The sequence below is a fragment of the Stigmatopora argus genome, chromosome 13 (genome assembly GCF_051989625.1).
Source record: "Stigmatopora argus isolate UIUO_Sarg chromosome 13, RoL_Sarg_1.0, whole genome shotgun sequence".
In the NCBI taxonomy this organism is placed as follows: domain Eukaryota; kingdom Metazoa; phylum Chordata; class Actinopteri; order Syngnathiformes; family Syngnathidae; genus Stigmatopora; species Stigmatopora argus.
Genome location: NC_135399.1, coordinates 3,521,880 through 3,540,307, shown reverse-complemented (window position 1 = coordinate 3,540,307; position 18,428 = coordinate 3,521,880). Strand labels below are relative to the sequence as shown.

General features: G+C 43.6%; 1 protein-coding gene across 3 annotated transcripts in view; it reads right to left on the bottom strand.

Moving 5' to 3' along the window:
- The window catches only part of trim45 (tripartite motif containing 45), a 38,736-nt gene that overhangs the window by 870 nt on the left and 19,438 nt on the right, over positions 1-18,428 (bottom strand). The window contains exons 7-8 of one of the 3 annotated variants that reach the window (XR_013304632.1): positions 17,406-17,532; positions 7,123-7,345 (exon numbers count right to left, since the gene is read on the bottom strand). Coding sequence is in view for 2 of the 3 variants with exons in the window: in XM_077617297.1 (XP_077473423.1) it covers positions 7,191-7,345; positions 17,406-17,532 (282 nt within the window). In the remaining variant the exon portion in view is untranslated. Of the gene's footprint in view, positions 1-360; positions 7,346-17,405; positions 17,533-18,428 lie in introns of those variants that run through there. The other 2 variants (XM_077617297.1, XM_077617299.1) reach the window with 2 other exon arrangements.

Here is an 18,428-nt window from a genome sequence, read left to right as displayed (position 1 = left end):
TCGGCCTCACAGTTCTGGGGTCTGTGTGGAGTTTGCATGTTCTCCCCGGGCCATGCATGGTAGGCCGATTGGACACTCTAAATTGCCCCTAGGTATGGGTGTATGAGTGTGAGTGTGCATGGTTGTCCGTCTCCTTGTGCCCTGCAATCGGATGGCCACAGATTCAGGGTGTCCCCCGCCTCTGGCCCGGAGTCAGCTGGGATAGGCTCCAGCAACCCCTGCGACCCTAGTGAGGATAAAGCGGTTCAGAAAATGGGATGGGGATGGGGGAGTTCTTGTAGAATTTCAAATCCTGGGATGACTGAAGCAAGAGAGGAAAAAATATCAAAACAGTAATTTAAAAGAAATCTGCCAATGTAGTAAGATATAGCATGAATTTGTTTATTACAGTGTACATATTGGGTTGTAAAATCACATTCTTATAACAGCATTTACAATATGTAGTAGATTTTCACAACAGCAGCATTTATTGGACAAATGCCTTACAAATAATGAAACCGTCAGATTCTGTTAAATTTTCATACATACATTTCCTCACAACTACAATTTTGAATGGCATTTGGACTTTGGGTCATACAGAAGAGAGGTCCAACGCTCGCATATAGGGTTTTATTTTGACAGAGTTGCCCTTGCTTTGTTAAAAATTAGAAACCTATGGGATCTTCAAACAACAATTAATGATGAATTATGGTCCAGCGGTTTGTGAATGTAAGCTTTTGGATGCAATGGTGATACGTGTTTTGGGTTTGTACTATGTTAGAAAGTATTTTTAATCCCCTTCTTCCGTGCTGGAAGTCACATTTAGCAGATCAAATTAGTCTAGCTATTTTCGGGATTTTTTCCAGTCAGAATATCGCCTCCCGCTGGGCTGCCCAACCCACAATATCCCCCTGGCTAAGGAATGTGTTAATGAATGTTGTTAATAATACAGTGGTACCTCGAGATACGAGCTTAATGCGTTCCGAGACTGAGCTCTTATGTCGATTTTCTCGTAACTCAAACGAACGTTTCCCATAGAAATGAACTAAAAACAAATTAATTCGTTCCAGCCCTCTGAAAAAACACCCGAAACAGGATATTGGATTGGAAAAACATTTTTATTTGTTCTAATTCGCCATCGATTAACAAAGAAACAAATAACTAGTGGTTTAATACAGTGGCGGGCCGTCAGGGCCTTCAAGGCCTTCTCTGCTGGCCTAAGAAATATCTGAATCATATTATATTTTGTCCATCAATACTTATTATTCCAAATGGTCTGTTAGCTTCCTTTCATTGCTTTTCCCCCAGGTTGCACTGCTTCCAGATGTGTGTTTTCATATTGAAGCATTTAACCAATCACATTTCAGCCATTATTTGTTGTCAGATCAGATCTGCCTCAAAGCCTTCACAATCAGTTCTGCGGGGTCTGCTGCATTAAACAAGACTGTTGCTTTTAACCAATCAGATTTCGAGTTGGCAACCCCACAATGATTTTTCATAGGCGTGAGCATTTTGCTGGCTGGGATACGTCATTGCTTTCACCAACTATGATTGGCTAGCAGGCAGGCCAAAGCCATAGTGAGGTAGCCAGAGATCGCAAACTCCACCCACAATGGCCGACAGATTTGTTTGCAGATTTGCTCACAAAGCTATTTTCCAGACGGACTTTTCCAGAAAAAAATGGACATCGTTAAGAAAGGCAGTCAACTCCAAAGCTAGCAAGCCTGTTACAACCGGGAAAATGGTGTGTGCGCCACTTTCATTGCGCTAACTTAGCTGCACAAGCAAATATATTGTTGTGTTTATTTAAAGCCATTTTCAAGACGGACTATGCCGGAAATATGACAGGACAGGCTCGACTTTCATCATTAGCTTCGATGGCGATAGAAAAGAAGGAATAAAGAAAGGAGGAGGATGGATATTGTGTACAATTAAAAATATTTTTTGGTGAGTATAATATGGCTATATTCCTAAAGAATATTTCAATTGTGGGCCCGGTTCTCATATCTGAAAAGCTCCAGTGTTTGTATTTAAGCTCCAGTGTTGTATTTAATCACTAAATGCTGCTAGGATGTGGATTTTACCCCAGTTTAATTTTTGCTGTTTCGTCATTGACGTCCATCGCTGTCTTTTCCCGAGGAAATCACCCCCCTGGCCTGGTTGTAATGTCTGAAAAGCTCCAGTATTTGTATTCAGTCAATAAATGCTGCTAGGAAGTGGATTTTACCTAATTTTAGTGCATTTTTTGTCATTTCACTTATGGACGTATCGACGTTCATCGCTGTCTTTTTACCGGGGAAATGATACTCCGGGCCCGGTTCTGATGTCTAAAAAGCTCCAATATTTGTATTTAATCGATAAATGCTGTTTTCGGCTGGATTTTACCCTATTTTCGGGCAATGTTTGCCTGTACGCCATTGACGTTCATCGCTGTCTTTTCCCGGGAAAATCGCCCCCCTGGCCTGGTTTTAATGTCTGAAAAGCTCCAGTATTTGTATTTAATCATGAACTGCTGCTAGGAAGTGGATTTTACCCCATTTTTGTGCATTGATTTATTGATTATTTTTTATGTGTCGCAGTTCTAGCTGCAGTAGAGGTTTTATAGCCATAAAATAGTTTTTGAGGGTTGGATTGATACGTTGAAGGCTCTACGAGAAAATGCACCGACCACCACTGGTTTAATATTACTAAAACGTGTTTAATAGTACTAAAATTATACGGATTTCGCAGGGAGGAGAGAGACGGACAATATCGAGGGTTGTTTGATTTTGTGCTCCCTTCAAAATATTCCCAAAATGATGCACACAAATGTCCTCACAATAGGATAACGCACGACCACTTGTCAACGAGAAGTAGTATATACGCCATTCACACTGACTAACTGTAGTATATTGATACTATAACTGTTAGTTGCATCAGGTTATACAGGAGTGTTTAACCACCGCCACCTAGTGGCCATTGTGTAATACAGTGTGACCCGGATGTTGACATGTTTGTGAGGTTGTCTAAGTGTTGAAATAAAGAAGCACACACGTGTGCAAGTTGGCTCCGTCGTCTGGTGCTGTTATGGATATATTAACAGTTATATAAAAGTGCAAAGCTATCACAGTGGCGACGAGGATGGGATCCCTTTCAAGCCGGTAGGGATTCCCAGTTTCAGTACGTGGAAATTAAGGCGTTACACGGAGGTAACGGGACTTTGCAAACTAGCATTAGCAAGAGTTGCTAAGTTAACGTCGGCGGTGCATCATGCCCAGGTTTATCGGAAATCTCGGCGAATACAGGGAAGGTCAAGAAGACTTTGAGTTCTACTTGGAGAGGTTTGAGCAATGGATGATCGTAAACGAAGTGGAGAAAGGTAAACGAGCCAACGTTTTCCTGTCTGTAATAGGTGCAGAAGCCTACGGTCTGTTAAAAAACCTCTGCATACCAGATAAGCCAAGTAGCCTCTCGTATGATGTGCTATGCGCAAAATTATCATCACATTAATAACTGAAACCGCTGGTGATCGCAGAGCGATTCAAATTTCAAAAAAGGAATCAGAAAGAAAAAAAGTCTGTGTCAGATTATGTTGTGGCGTCAAAGCAGCTATCTACCCACTGTGAATTTGGTCCCCGTTTAGATGAAGCACTGAGAGACAGATTCGTTTGTGGATTGAGAGTGGAGGCTATTCAGAGAAGGTTATACACGGAGCAAGATCTGACTTTTAAAAAACATGCGAACTGTCGTTATCCATGGAAATGGCATCATAGAATACGTTAGAGTTTGCCAGCAAAATGAAAGGACAAGCCATAGTGAATAGGATTGACAAGAAGAAAACAAGCGAAAGTGCGTGGAAATACCAACCAGCCACCAGCCAATGGAAAAGTAAAACCACAAGTGAAAATTACAGACCACAGAGAGCAGAAAATCACCAACCCTGTTACCGATGTGGCGGTAGCAACCACAAAGCTCGAGTATGCCGGTATAAAACAGAGACATGCCACAAGTGTTCAAAACTAGGACACATAGCAAGGATGTGTAAAACTAAAAATAGGCAAGGACACAGTTTATAACTGAAAATAAAAATGAGACAACAGGAAATGTTGATAATGAACCGTTTGGGTCATATCACTTGAATGCCATGTATCCCACACATACTATCGGAAATTGGAAGAAGGAAATGACAGTACAGGTCAAATTAGAGATGCAACTCGACACAGGAGCTGCTGTAACACTTGTTTCTAAAATAGTGTATAAGAAGCATCTCTCTCATCTGCCTTTGAAAGTAAGTAAAGTGCAGCTGTCAACCTTTTCCAGGGAGAACATTCCCTTGATGGGACAAGAGACTGTTAAGGTAAAATATGGAAACCAGAGTGGTGATCTACCACTAGTGATCGTAAAAGGTGACAGACCAGCCCTCCTTGGCCGTAATTGGTTCACAAACTTCAAACTAGACTGGGCAAGCATCTTCTCTTTTATACCAGCAAGGGGCTGTAACAACGCTGATGTGGAGGCAGTGTTGCAGAGACACAAAGCAGTGTTTTCTGAGGAGCTAGGCACTATTGTGCCTTATGCATTAAAGAATGCAGTTGAGAACGAGTTAAATCGCCTAGAAAAAGCTGTCCAGTGCTCCTTCTATGATTCAGAATGTGATGGACCAGATCCTCCAAGGCTTGGAGCACGTGACCTGTTTTTTGGACGACATATTGGTCACAGGGAAAACAAGAGCTGAGCAGCACCTGAGGAATCTGGAGGAGGCACTGAGCCGCCTAGAGAGCTACGGGGTGAGAGTGAAAAGAGCAAAATGTGACTTCATGCAGGAGAAAGTAGAATACCTCGGGTATCTGATAGATAAGGAGGGACTGCATCCCACTGAGATAAAAGTTGCAGCCATCGTTAATGTACCCCAGCCTACAAACGTCACAGAGTTACAGTCTTTCCTAGGACTTTTAAACTATTATGGTCGGTTCATGAAAGACCTGTCGACGGTGCTGCAGCCGCTACATCAACTGCTAAAGAAGGAAGTTGAGTGAAATGGACTCCTGAATGTGCAGCAGCATTCAAAGATGCAAAAGAATAGTTAGTTAAAAACTCAGTAGATGTTCACTATGACACTAAGAAACCCCCGAGATTAGCTTCAGATGCATCCCCTTATGGGATAGGGGTGGTCATGTCTTACATAATGGAAAATGGGGATGAGAAACCGATCGCATTTGCGTCGCGTACATTGACAGAGGCAGAAAGTAAATACAGTCAGATAGAGAAAGAGAGTTTGGCCATAATTTTTGGCGTGACCAAATTTCATAAATATTTATATGGCCGCAAGTTCAGTTTAATAACTGACCACAAGCCCTTTCTTGCCATTTTGGCACCCAAGTCTGAAATCCCCACTTTAGCTGCCCTGCGAATGCAGCACTGGGCGCTGAGACTGATGGCTTATGACTACAGTATAGAGTACAGAACGTCAGCAGAAAATGCCAACGCAGATGCGTTATCTCGTGTGCGGTCGTTTGGTCGCCGGTCTTTTGGTCGCCGGTCTTTTGGTCGCCGTCTTTTGGTCGCCGTCTTTTGATCGCCGTCTTTTGGCCGCCGTCTTTTGGCCGCCGTCTTTTGGCCGCCGTCTTTTGGCCGCCGGACTTTTGGTCGCGGTCTTTTGGTCGCCCGGACCCAAACAACGGGCGACCAAAAGGCTGGCGACAAAACAAGGTAAAACAACACGGTCTACGCATCAATAAAAGCCAACAATGGCCCTGAGCAGTTTCACTGAGCGGATGTGTGAGTGTATAAGAGTTTGTATGGACATGAGTTGTCCCCTTAGGAAGGGACGTCAGTCAGGGTCTTAACAAGTTCTCCAACAAAACACAATAAAAGTATGGGAAATTTGGAGCTTTTCTTTAGCCTAATAATTAATAGGGCATTAAGTATGATTAAATAATAATAATTTGCAGTTTGTATTTTGGGAATTTGAGCAACGATTTAAATGGTAATTATCAATAACCTTCCGGGCGACCAAAAGACCGGCGACCAAACGACCGAGTACCGCGTTATCTAGACTGCTGAGGAAGGAAAAGGATAATACAGCGGAGGAAAACAGCATCTTCTATTTCTCAGTCGTGGATGAGCTTCCCGTGCAGGCTACAGAGATCGCACAGAGCACTCTCAAGGACCCAGTCCTATGCAAAGTACTGGAGCTGACTCGGTCTGGATGGCCAAGTCATAACAAGGACGAGAGACTGAAACCATACTTTTCCCGGAAAAATGAACTGTCTGTGGAACAAGGTTGCATATTGTGGGGAATTCGAGTTATCATTCCAAACTTTCAGGGTGCGGCTTATACGCGCGGGTGGCTTATATGCAAGTAAATATGGTAAATGCCCAAATAGAAGGAGACTATTGTAATGATAGTATTATAGTAATATAGTAGTAGCAATATATAGTTTTTTTTAGTCCAAAGAAAATGACAGCCCATGTTTTTTTCAATGTAGTTATTCATTTTTGAGACTTACAGATTATTCCCTATACAGAATAAAAATGAAAAGGTCCCAAAGTGTGCCATTATCTTGGATAAAACACAAATCATTCAACATTAAAGTGGTATTTACTGTTTTTTACATTTGAACTTTAACAAAGCATCCTCTGATGACCTTTTGAAATAATAAATAAAATAGTTTAAATTAAAGTTTTCCTTCTAGTGCAGGGGTGGGAAAACTATTCCACAAAGGTAGGTGCGGGTTTTCATTCAAACCCGTGAAGAGGACATCTTTTCACCAATCTGGTGTCTGACAAGTGCAATCAGTGGATTGCAGTCAGTTGCTTCTTGTTTTCGGCAGAAATCTCATTGGTTAAAGTGTCTGTGCTAGATCGGTTGGAACAAAAACCTGCACCCACAGCGGCACTCGAGGACCGGTTTACCCACCCCTGTTTTAGTGGATTGCTGGACCTCTATAATATGCCTTCAGTCAGCATATGACAAATTCATAGGAATTTAATAAAACGTACATATTAACCTGCCATTACTCTTCTTCTTAGAGTAATTGTAATGTTTTATTGAAATTTGCAGAAAATGTCTGTTTGCTGCATTATTTTAAGAATAAGATAGTAGAATAAAGGCAATTAAAGTAAAAGCCAGAGAATGTTTCACAGCACATTGAGATGACTTACTGGCAACTCAATCGGGCAGACATCTTTCCTGTTTTAGGGCCGCCAATCATCGACCACATGATCCAACCTCAAAGCTCAACGGTGCGTAAGTGTTTACCCGCAGAGATGGCTTTCATCACATTGGCAGGTAAACACTCAGACTTCTCCGTGGTACTGCCACAACATGACCAGTGTGGCTTTCCAGGATGACCCTTGTGGCTGTGTCCACACCCTTGAAATCCTCCTGGACACACAAACATCAAATCATCAGGTCTATGATTACTCTGTTGAAGCTAAAACATTGGCTACATTTATAGAGACACTATTTGGCGATTAAAAACCTTATGGGAATGAAAATGCTTCATGTAAACACCGCAATCTAAATATTCTAACCTGAGCCAACTCATATAAGATTCTATTCCAAACAAGAGGCATATTTAATATGTCGATTAATAATCGATCAGAAACGGGGTATTTTTTCCAAAATTTTGAAATAAATTGTCTTCAGCATGCATGTCATATAAGTACAATGGTACCTTTTGCATTCATCTTCCATACCCCATATCCTCCAAAGGGTTGCGGGGGTTGCTGGTGCCTAACACAGCTGACTTCGGGCGAAAGGCAGACTATACCCTAAACTCCAAGATGGCGGCGTGCCGGGTGCAGTGGCTCTTTGCTCTCCAGTTTGGTGTTTTGTTTTCTCAATCTTATCATTATTTACGAGCATCTGCGAGGCAAACCTTTTCTACAGTCGCCAGGATTTAATTACTCTCGGGAGGAGATGCAATATATCCATCACAACAGATTACCATCGAACCTACAATATCCCCGAGGACATCTCGAGACCACCGGGATTTCCGTGGATAGTCAGCCCACTTAGAGTACGACGGAGGCGGCGAAGGGAAAGAAAGCAAAAGCGCAGATGCCGGGCGGGCCTAGCTGCTAAGCTAAGGAAACAACCGAACAGAGCACCGCTTCCGAGGATCTTCTTGACCAACGCTAGATCCATCACCCAAAAAATGGACGATTTGGAACTTCAGCTTGCTACCAACAGCTTTCTGAGGAACTGCAACATTATTCTCATTATTTTGTACAGTCGCCAGGATTTAATTACTCTCGGAAGGAGATGTGATATATCCATCACAACAGACTACCAACGGACCTACGATATCCCCGAGGACATCTCGAGACCTCCGGGATCTCCGTGGATAGTCAACGCACTCAGAGTACGTCGAAGGCGGAGAAGAGAGAGAAAGCAAAAGCGCGGATGCCGGGCGGGCCTTGCTGCTAAGCTAAGACAACAACCACACCGAGCACCGCTTCCTAGTATCTTTTTGACCAACGCCAGATCCATCAACCACAAAATGGATAAGTTGGAACTTCAGATTGCTACCAACAGCTTTGTCAGGAACTGCAACATTATTCTCATCACGGAAACGTGGCTACACCCGCAAATCCCCGACGCCGAGGTATCGCTAGCTAACCAGACGCTATTTCGAAACGATCGTTCAGAAGAATTAACAGGCAAAAGCAAAGGAGGGGGACTTTGCGTGTTTATACACAATGAATGGTGTTGCAACAGTAGGATCATTAACACACACTGCTCCCCGGATTTAGAGCTATTGGCGGTACGGTGCAGGCCCTTCTATCTACCTAGGGAGCTAACAGTTATCATTGTAATGGCTATCTATATTCCACCGTATGCTAACGTCAGCACGACATTTAACCTCCTGCTAACGGCTGTAAACAAACAGCAGCTTGACCACCCCGATGGAGTTTTTATTGTCACTGGTGACTTCAACAAAACGTGTTTAAAGACTGTTCTGCCTAAGTTTATCCAGTATGTGAAGTGTCACCAGAGGAGACAAAACTCTAGACCATGTTTATTCTAATATCAAACATGCTTATAAAGCCACATTAGCCTCCTGCTAGCGACTGTAAACAAACAGCAGCTTGACCACCCCGATGGAGTCTTTGTGGTCGCCGGTGACTTCAACAAAGCATGTTTAAAGACTGTTCTGCCTAAGTTTATCCAGTACGTGAAGTGTCACACCAGAGGAGATAAAACTAGACCATGTCTATTCTAACATCAAACATGCCTATAGAGCAGGGGTCTCGAACTCAATTTACCTGGGGGCCGCTAGAGGCCGAGTCTGGGTGAGACTGGGCCGCATCAGGATTTCCACAAGAAAAGCACTGATAAAACATTCCAACGTTATCAAATATCTTTATTTTTTGACAAAAAATAATGAATTAAATAAATTAACTTAAAGATGAATAAAAAATAAATCAATCAGTAATACAAAACCAAATAATACTAATGAGCATACAGTAGATATACACTGGCTGGCTAAGTAGAGAAAATGAATTATTTTTATTCCGTTTCAAATGTCTGTATTAACAGCTCTTTAACCTTTAACTTTCTGAACTTGAATGGAACATTGAACATGAAATATTCTGAACACGGCTTCTCTTGCCTACTCCTTGCTGCTAGAGACCTGGCAGCGCTTCTTCTCACATAGTCACATTTGGCTTGAGGGAGGAAGCAGTGGAGACCCTCAGTAGAGCTTGAAGATGCTCATCAGTAAGTCTGGACCTGTACTTGGACTTATTGAAGTTCAAGGTGGAGAAGAGCTTCTCACACAAGTATGTGCTCCCAAAAAGGCACATGGTCCGCTTGAACCTTCGGGAAAGTTCAGGGAAGCTGGGGGTCAACTCTCTCAAAAATTGCCCAAGCTTGTCTGCTTCTCCACTCACCTCCCTGAACTTGGCTTTGAGTGCAGAGTTGCACTGCAGGTCAATGAGCTCCATTTGAAGCTCAGGAGGGGCATCTTGCACATCAAAGGAGAAGGGGTCCGCAAAAATTTGAAATGTGGCTTTGTGTGTCTTGAAGTCTGCAAATCTGTGATCAAATTCCTCCTGTAGCTTCGAAATGGCCTCAACATACTTCTCACCACTGAATGGTGTGCCTGCATCCACGAGAGCCTTGCATGCTGGGAAATGGCAAAGGTTTGTCTGAGAGAGCTGGGCTTTCCATAACACAAGTTTAGTGCAGAATGCTCTCACGTTGTCATAGGCAGTACTGACAAGTTGCCCCTGGCCTTGTAGCTTCTTGTTCAGTACATTAAGCTCATGTGTGATATCAACAAGAAAAGCCAAGTCCATGAGCCATTTGGGATCACTTAGCACAGGATCAATCAACTCACAAACGGCGTAGCTAGCTTTGACTGCTGCATTACTGTCTTTGGTAGCCTTCTTGAAGAAATCCTGTTGCCTCAGAAGACGTGTTTTAAGACTGGCAACCTGGTTGGCTCTCTGATCTCCCTGGTTTGTTTCGTACTCCTCAGCATGTCTCGTAGTACAATTACGTTTCAAATTGTATTCCTTGTGCACCGCAACTTTTTCAGTGTAATTGAGACACGTCGGGGTGCCCCTGTGTTCAACAAAGAAATATTGCACTCCCCACTTTTCTTGAAACTGTCTGTGCTCATCACCGACCTTTCTCTTCATGGCAGGCTTTGAAAGAGACATCTCTGGGGCTCTGTAATATGTTTTTCCACTTGGAATGAGTCTCGGGTTGATCTTTCACATTCAGTTGCGCGGGTTTGTGGCGCATGTGCACTTTCGCTCTCCGTTTCAATCGCGGAGATGGCTACAGACACTGACACAGGCTGGATCACGGATCATAGCGCCTCATTCAGTTCTATGCTGAGAGCAGCGGAGGAGTGATCGGCCTCACGGCTTTTCCTCCGCCCAGCTGATTGGAGGAATGAATGAGTGAGTGAGCGAGGCACTGGACAGCCCGGCCGATGTCCCGCCCTCCAGAGCCGTATACCTCCCCGTGATTGGTTCATTCAGCTCCGAACCAAAGTTCCCTCTAATTTTTTGTTGGTCTGAGCAGAAAGACAACCTTCCTGAGCGCACTGAGTACCAGTGTGAGCGACATCATCGGTACTCGGATGATTCGCCTAAAGACGTTTCGCCGACGGACGTTTGACAGACGGGCAGGTCGCCGAATGGACGTTCCACCGAACGTTCATTCGGCCGAATGGAGGTTTCACCGAAACGGGATTTGCGCGCTCGCCCCGCCGGATCGTGTGTGTACAAGTTTTTCAACCTCGGCCCGCGGGCCATATACGGCCCGTTAGGATTTTTAATCTGGCCCGCCGCCGGTGTTGTCCAAATTATAGTAAAAATCAATGTTCGTCTACCATCAATGGCAGCCCGGGAATAAGCACTCTTGGGCGGGCATGGCAGTCCGGGAATAAGCACTCTTGGGCAGGCAGATGTAGCAGAACCGAGCCGTAAAATGACAGCAATCGGGTCAAATCCATCCTAAAACAGCATTTAATGATTAAATACAAATACTGGATGATATCGCGATGGAGGCAAAAAAACGTCTATAGACGTCCATTATAGACGTCCATTCGCCAAACGGCTCAAAATGCTCTCAAATTCGGTCAAATCCAGCTGAAAACAGCGTTTAATGATTAAATACAAATACTATTTGTTGGGTTAATTCTGGGATGTTACTATATGTTCATTTGGAATTAATGGAATAAAGCTGAAAGGAAGTTTTATTAAGGGGATCATGTGCAAATTTATAATATAGGGGGGAATGTTGGGGTAATCATTATTATAAATGTGTTTGCAATGAATATAAATCCTTATAATATACATGCTTACTATATTAATCAATATATTTGCTTATTAGGAATAGTAATGCTCATCCTAAATGTGTAACTATATTAAACAATATAGTTATATGTGTTGATCGCTTTCAACGAAGACAAACGCTTACGCCAAGGTCGCTCTCCAGGACAGCTGGGTCCAGCGAGAGATACAAGTTCGAAAGGACATAAAACAATCCACTGAGTTCTTGCTCCGAGGACTGATTACTGGAAGATACGCGTCAACCCCTGCCCCAGATGCGAGTTCGCAATGAAGATCGGTGAAGGACGCTTAAATTGTTGTTGGGTCAGCGGATGGCTATCAAGCATATTGTTTTAATTTGTGACGCTAGTTTGACGCTAGGTTTGCTTGATTATGGAATTGTTTTGTTTCTTGCTTACGCAAATGGAATCGATAACCTTGTAATTGTTTTGATTTGAAGCCTTAAATGGGCAGGACATAATGCCGCTCTTTAGAATAATCTTGGGTGGGGCGAGCTGCCGGATGTATTCTCTTCTTGCAAGAATTAAATGTGATGTGACTACAGATGCCTTTTTTATTGAAAGCTGAATTGGAAAAACCTAAGGATAAACATACAATTGGATGAACCTAACACTATTATTTGTATTTAATCATTAAACTAACAAATACTAGTACGACCTGTCCGTCTGTCAAACGGCCGTCGGCGAAACGTCTTTAGGCGAATCATCCGGTCACGACATCATCATTGCTCGCTATGGGCACACCAGTATCACACCTGCCACAAGCAGGTGCATGTCAATGTTCCCTCTAATTTTTCATGTAAAACATGCTGTAAAACACGAAAAACATGAGTGGACAGAGCTACTGCCACTGACTGCCACTTAAACGGCGCCATCATGGGGAAAGGGGTAAAAAAAAAAAAAAAATTAAAAAAAAAAAATTTTTGATTTTTTTTTTTACTGCGCGCCATATGATTGCTACTGCGCAGAGAAGACGAGAGTAGTGCGCAATTGCGCACGCGCGCAGCTTAGAGGGAACATTGCTCCGAACACAAGTGTCATTCATATCAATTTTTCGGGCCGCACGAACATTAATCTTTCATATTAAGACGGGGGCCGCAAATTATCGTCCCGAGGGCCGCAGTTGGCCCGCGGGCCGCAAGTTTGAGACCCCTGCTATAGAGCCACACCCCTCCCTCACCTGGCTGGATCAGACCATCTCTGCCTGTCCCTCACCCCAGCATACACTCCACTCCGGAGGCTAACAAGGCCACAAATAAAGATAATAAAAACTTGGCCCGGGGACGCCCTTTCTCAGCTGCAGGACTGTTTTTCCCGCACCAACTGGGAACTTTTCGAACACCACAACCTCCAGGACTACACGGACACTGTACTTTCCTACATCAAAAACTGCACGGACACTATCACTGTTAATAAACGTATACGGGTTTTTCCTAAACAAAAATCCTGGATGACCAGTGAGAAACAGGCCCTCATCAAATGCCATAAGACCGCCTTCAGGTCAGGGGACAAGGTACAATACAGCGCTGCAAGAGCAGACCTGAAGAGCGGCATTAAAAAGGCCAAGGCAGCATATGCAAGGAAAATTGAGGAGCACTTCACAGAAAATAACCCAAAGAAGATGTGGCAGGGAATACGACACATTATCAATTACAATGCCAATAATGTGTCTGTTAACGCAGATGCCTCACTAGCAAAGGAACTGAACCGTTTCTTTACCCGCTTTGAGACTGACAAATCAGACACAGTCTCAACACATCCACCACCACCCTGCAGCAGTACACTGAAGCTTCAGGAATATAAAGTGAAACAGGTACTGCGGACTGTGAACACCAGGAAGGCTGCAGGCCCTGACGGAGTACCTGGGAAGGTGCTCAAAGCCTGTGCTGACCAGCTGACTGGGGTTTTCACAAAGATTTTCAATTGTTCCCTGCAACAATCTATCATCCCATCCTGCCTGAAATCTGCCACCATTATCCCTGTCCCTATAAAGCCAACCATTGACATTCTGAATGATTATAGGCCTGTTGCACTTACGCCTGTGATCATGAAGTGCTTTGAAAAGTTGGTCGCTCGCCATATCAGGGATACAATCCCTCCCTCAGTTGACCCTCACCAGTTTGCTTATAGAGCAAATAGGTCCACTGAGGACGCCATCGCCGTAGCTCTACACACAGGACTGAGCATCCTGGAGCACAATGGGAACTACGTGAGGATGGTTTTCATTGACTATAGCTCAGCCTTCAACACTATAATACCAGATATTCTGGCTGACAAACTCTCCCACCTTGGACTATCCGCTTCCATCGGCTGCTGGATTAAGAACTACTTAACCAACCGTCCACAAACTGTTAGACTTGGTCCCCAACTCTCTTCCTCCATTACACTGAGCACTGGCTCCCCTCAAGGCTGTGTACTGAGTTCTCTTCTGTACCTGGTCTACCAACACCACGGCAGTGGTGAAGAAGGGCCAGAAATGAATCCATATCCTGAGGGTACTCAGGAGGAACAACTTGGACACTAAGCTTCTGGTAACCTTCTATAGAGCCACTGTGGAGAGCATCCTGACATACTGCATTACGGTGTGGTACACTGGAAGCACGGCAGCAGACAGAAAGGCCATGCAGAGAGTGATCAACACCGCCCAGAAGATCATCGGCTGCTCTCTGCCCTCACTGGATGACATTGCCAGCTCTCGCTACCTCAGCAGAGCCGGGAACATTGTCAGGGACCAATACCACCCTGGTCACAACCTGTTCCAGCTGCTGCCCTCTGGCAGACGCTACAGGTCTCACAAAGCACGGACAAATAGACTTAAGGACAGTTTTTTTCCCACAGCCATCAGCACTCTGAACTTGCGTTAGCACGACACACAATCCCTTCTGTGCAATAACTTCAGGGAGTGCAATAACAATGTGCAACATCTTAGATTGTGCAATATTTTAGAATGTACCTTGCCAGGATGTGACTCTTTATATTTTTATATTACTTATTCATGTTTTTTTACTGGGAAAACGCACTTTGTGGAGTAGCACCACCAATTTCGTTATACGCAGCCGTGTATGATGACAATAAAGGCTTTTGATTAGAACTGGTCGCCAGTCAGCCGTAGGGCACACAGAGAGGCAAACGACCATACGCACTCACATCATACCGTCACCAGCGGGAATGGAGCTCACAACAAAGTCAGGCTAGTGAACCGCTACTCCACGAGGGGGCTTCTACAGTGATACCTTTACTTAAGAAATGAATTGGTTCAAGAAATTTTTCTTATCAAGCTCGACCGATATGGGATTTTTAAAGGCCGATTGCCAATATCTAAAGCCGATATACTTATTTTCTTTAAAAAAACAGATTCAGTACATTCTTTCATTTTCTGAACCCCTTATCCTCACAAGGGTCACGGGGGGTGCTGGAGCCCATCCCAGCTGACTTCAGGCCAGAGGCGGGGGACACCCTGAATCGGTGGACAGCCAATTGTAGGGTATGAGGAGACGGACAACCATCCACACTCAGATGCCCCTCTCGCGGCAGCAATGACCGGGCGGGACGAGGAAGGACACCGCCATCCCTATCTGAAGATAGAGCAATCCGGGAAGATGCAAGAGTCAGCCCTGACAGGCAGGGAGTATCAATCCGGGGGAATAAACATACCTACACGTGCACGTAAACACACAACTTAACAACATAAAATTCCTGTTACGGGCACTCAGAAAAACGAAAGAAAGGACCTTGAAAGGCAGCCCCCTTTCAGAAAGGTACAGCTTTGCGTTCCAGATGCAACAGTTGAACTTTTGTGAGGGCGTTCGTAATCCAGTCCGTTTTCCTGTTGCTCATCCGGTAGACAGGGAGCAAGGCTTTATTCTTGTTTTTTTTTAAAGCATGAGGAGCTTCGAACTTGTAGATTAAGGCTCGCTTTACCATGAAGCCAGCCACCAGTATATCCACGCATGATGAGCGTCAGGCGTCATTGTCTTTCTGTGCACCTGCGCGCGATGCGAAATGTAATCCGAGGAAAAGATGAAAAGGCAAGACGGCGTCCTTCTCGGCCGTTTGTGTTATTATGCTCGTCATTCTTCTTCGACAGTGAAATTTTGCTTCTTCTTCTGTGCCGAGTGCCACCCATTTCAGCGCCAAAGAAGCAGTCCCCTAACGTCCGCCATTTTTCATCTCTTGTCTTCCGCTTGCGAGGTTTCAGCATGAATATTGACATTGTTATGAACTTGTTTTTATACATAATTATAAAAAATGTATTGTACCAAAGCCGTGAAGTGGTGAAAGATCACAGTATGTATTATTGTTGAACGGTCATATCTGGCTTAAAAAAAAAACCTCAGGTTCTCATCAGGACCTTATAATCTTTATCTTCTTAACGTAAATTAGCTGTGACAGCTGCTCGTTAAGTGATACATTGATCTTGGACACTTCAAATGCGTGCCACAATTATGCCTCAATTCGGTGCTTTTTAGTGCTAATGAGCCCCAGCCTCAGCTGCCTCCGCTCTGAACTGAAAGGCAGGTTGGAGTGTCGGGTTAGGGGTTAGCAAAATCGCTCGTTCGCACAGAGAACCCTGTGGAAGAAATTGAAGGGGTTGTTACTGAGGTCTTGTGGTCACACCCACCTACCAAACCCAAAGCAGTATACTTTTTGGGTCACCGGGAACACGTGCAAAATACCGTAGCTAATATCCAGAAAAACACACATTAAAATACAGCCGAGTTATGGCTGTTCAAAACTTGAGTGAAACAATCAATCGCCCGCCACTGAGATATTTAGCCACGCTCACCTACAAAAGCAAGACAAATCTAACACTTGTCTGTCATTTCAAAGATCTGAATGCTTGAACATGGGCCTTGGGAGTGTTTGGCAATGTAGTGCGTTTGGCCCGTTGTCCCTGTTATCCATCTAAGTCTGATATTACAAGGCAATACGCCCATAATTCACCTACCATCGCTTCGATATGAAGCAGAAAAAAGCATTAAAAGCGATGACTCATTGACATGGTCTATGTGATTTAAAAAAATACGTAGTCACTGAACAACAAGATGGAGAGATGTTACTCCTTTGGATAGAGGAGGAAGAAATTGCAGGACATAGTGACAGTCAATAATTTCTGAAAAAGAAGCTATTTAATGCTAAGTTGTTTTGAATTCATAATTTGAAGTTGTTTAGATGCGTGTTTATGTGCATGTGTTAGTGTACTTTTTTTGTTGCCTAATGTTATCTTGCTCCTTGCATTTATGTATCTGCATGAATAGAAAATGTTTTTGCATGGTTGTTATTCATTTGAATACATTAATACACAATTTTCTTATCATTCTTTATGTTTTTGTGTGTTTCTCATGTCTTTCATACAAAATTGGGACACTGATAATGTTTAAAGGGTTTAGAGATGCTGTCATACATCTCGAGTCCACCCCTCTGGTAATTCCTATAAGGGACAGCCATACTATGTATACATTAGTAATTTATTGTGCACATTATTCATTTATATTGAAACTTTTTTTATCATTTCCAACTTCAACTGGATCCAAACACCATTTTGTTTGTTTTTGTTTTATAACTCATTTGTATTGTAAAAAGTATGTAGATGGTGTTGACAGAGAAAAGATGAGGAATAACGCCTTGTACCCGGCATTGTTCCTGGACAGCCACATCGAGCCTCCTTGGCTCCTCCACTGGAACAGAAGGAGCAGCAATGGAAAATTCCAGTATGAATCCTCAGCTTCTTCTTCACATTCAAAAGAAATGGAGAACCCTACAGAACAGGATGCAATGCTGAGAATTGTTATAGTATTCGGTTGGTGACCTCCATCTTTTCCAAAAAACATTATAGGTTTGTTTCTGAGTTTCTACAGAAGTTACATTTTCTTTTTTCCATTTTACCTCTATTTTTTTGCTCAATACATTTTATAATATATACACAGTGGTATTTCTACTCTCTGAATTAATTGGTTCGAGAGCTGATTTCGTAAATTGTTGATCCATATTTTACCGTATTTTCACACCTGGGGCGCACTTAAAAATCTAAAATTTTCTCTAAAACGGAGGGGCGCCCAATCATTCGGTGCACCTTGGTTATGTACTAAATTAAAAAATTTGTATAAGCCTGACCACTTGACTGACTGGTTTCATTTCTTGCGGACACAACTTATTGCAATCAACCCAGCAGACGTTCACTCTAAAAACAGCCTCCCCGCATATAATAATAATAATAATCGGACATAGGCTTTGTCATCATCATTGACTCGACAAAAGCCTAATTGTCATCATACCCAGCTGCGTATTACGAAATTGGTAGTGCTTCTCCATAAGGTGCGCTTTCCTGGCAACAGGCCCAAATAAGTGATAATTTCAGACCCGTTGGCATTCTGCCGTGATGGATACATCGCATCATCCCCCGAGCGGATCACTTACCTCTCACTGTCTCCTCACTTACCTTCAGTCAGCCAGTAGGAGGCAGATCACCACTCAACGTCTTTTCATGTTACCTCACCCCGAAGTTATTACACAGAGGGATTGTGTGTCGTGCTGAGGCAAGTTTAGAGTCCTAATGGATGTGGGGGAAAAAACTGTCCTTAAGCCTATTTGTCCGGACTTTGTGAGACGTGTAGCGTCTGCCAGAGGGCAGCAGCTGGAACAGGTTGTGACCAG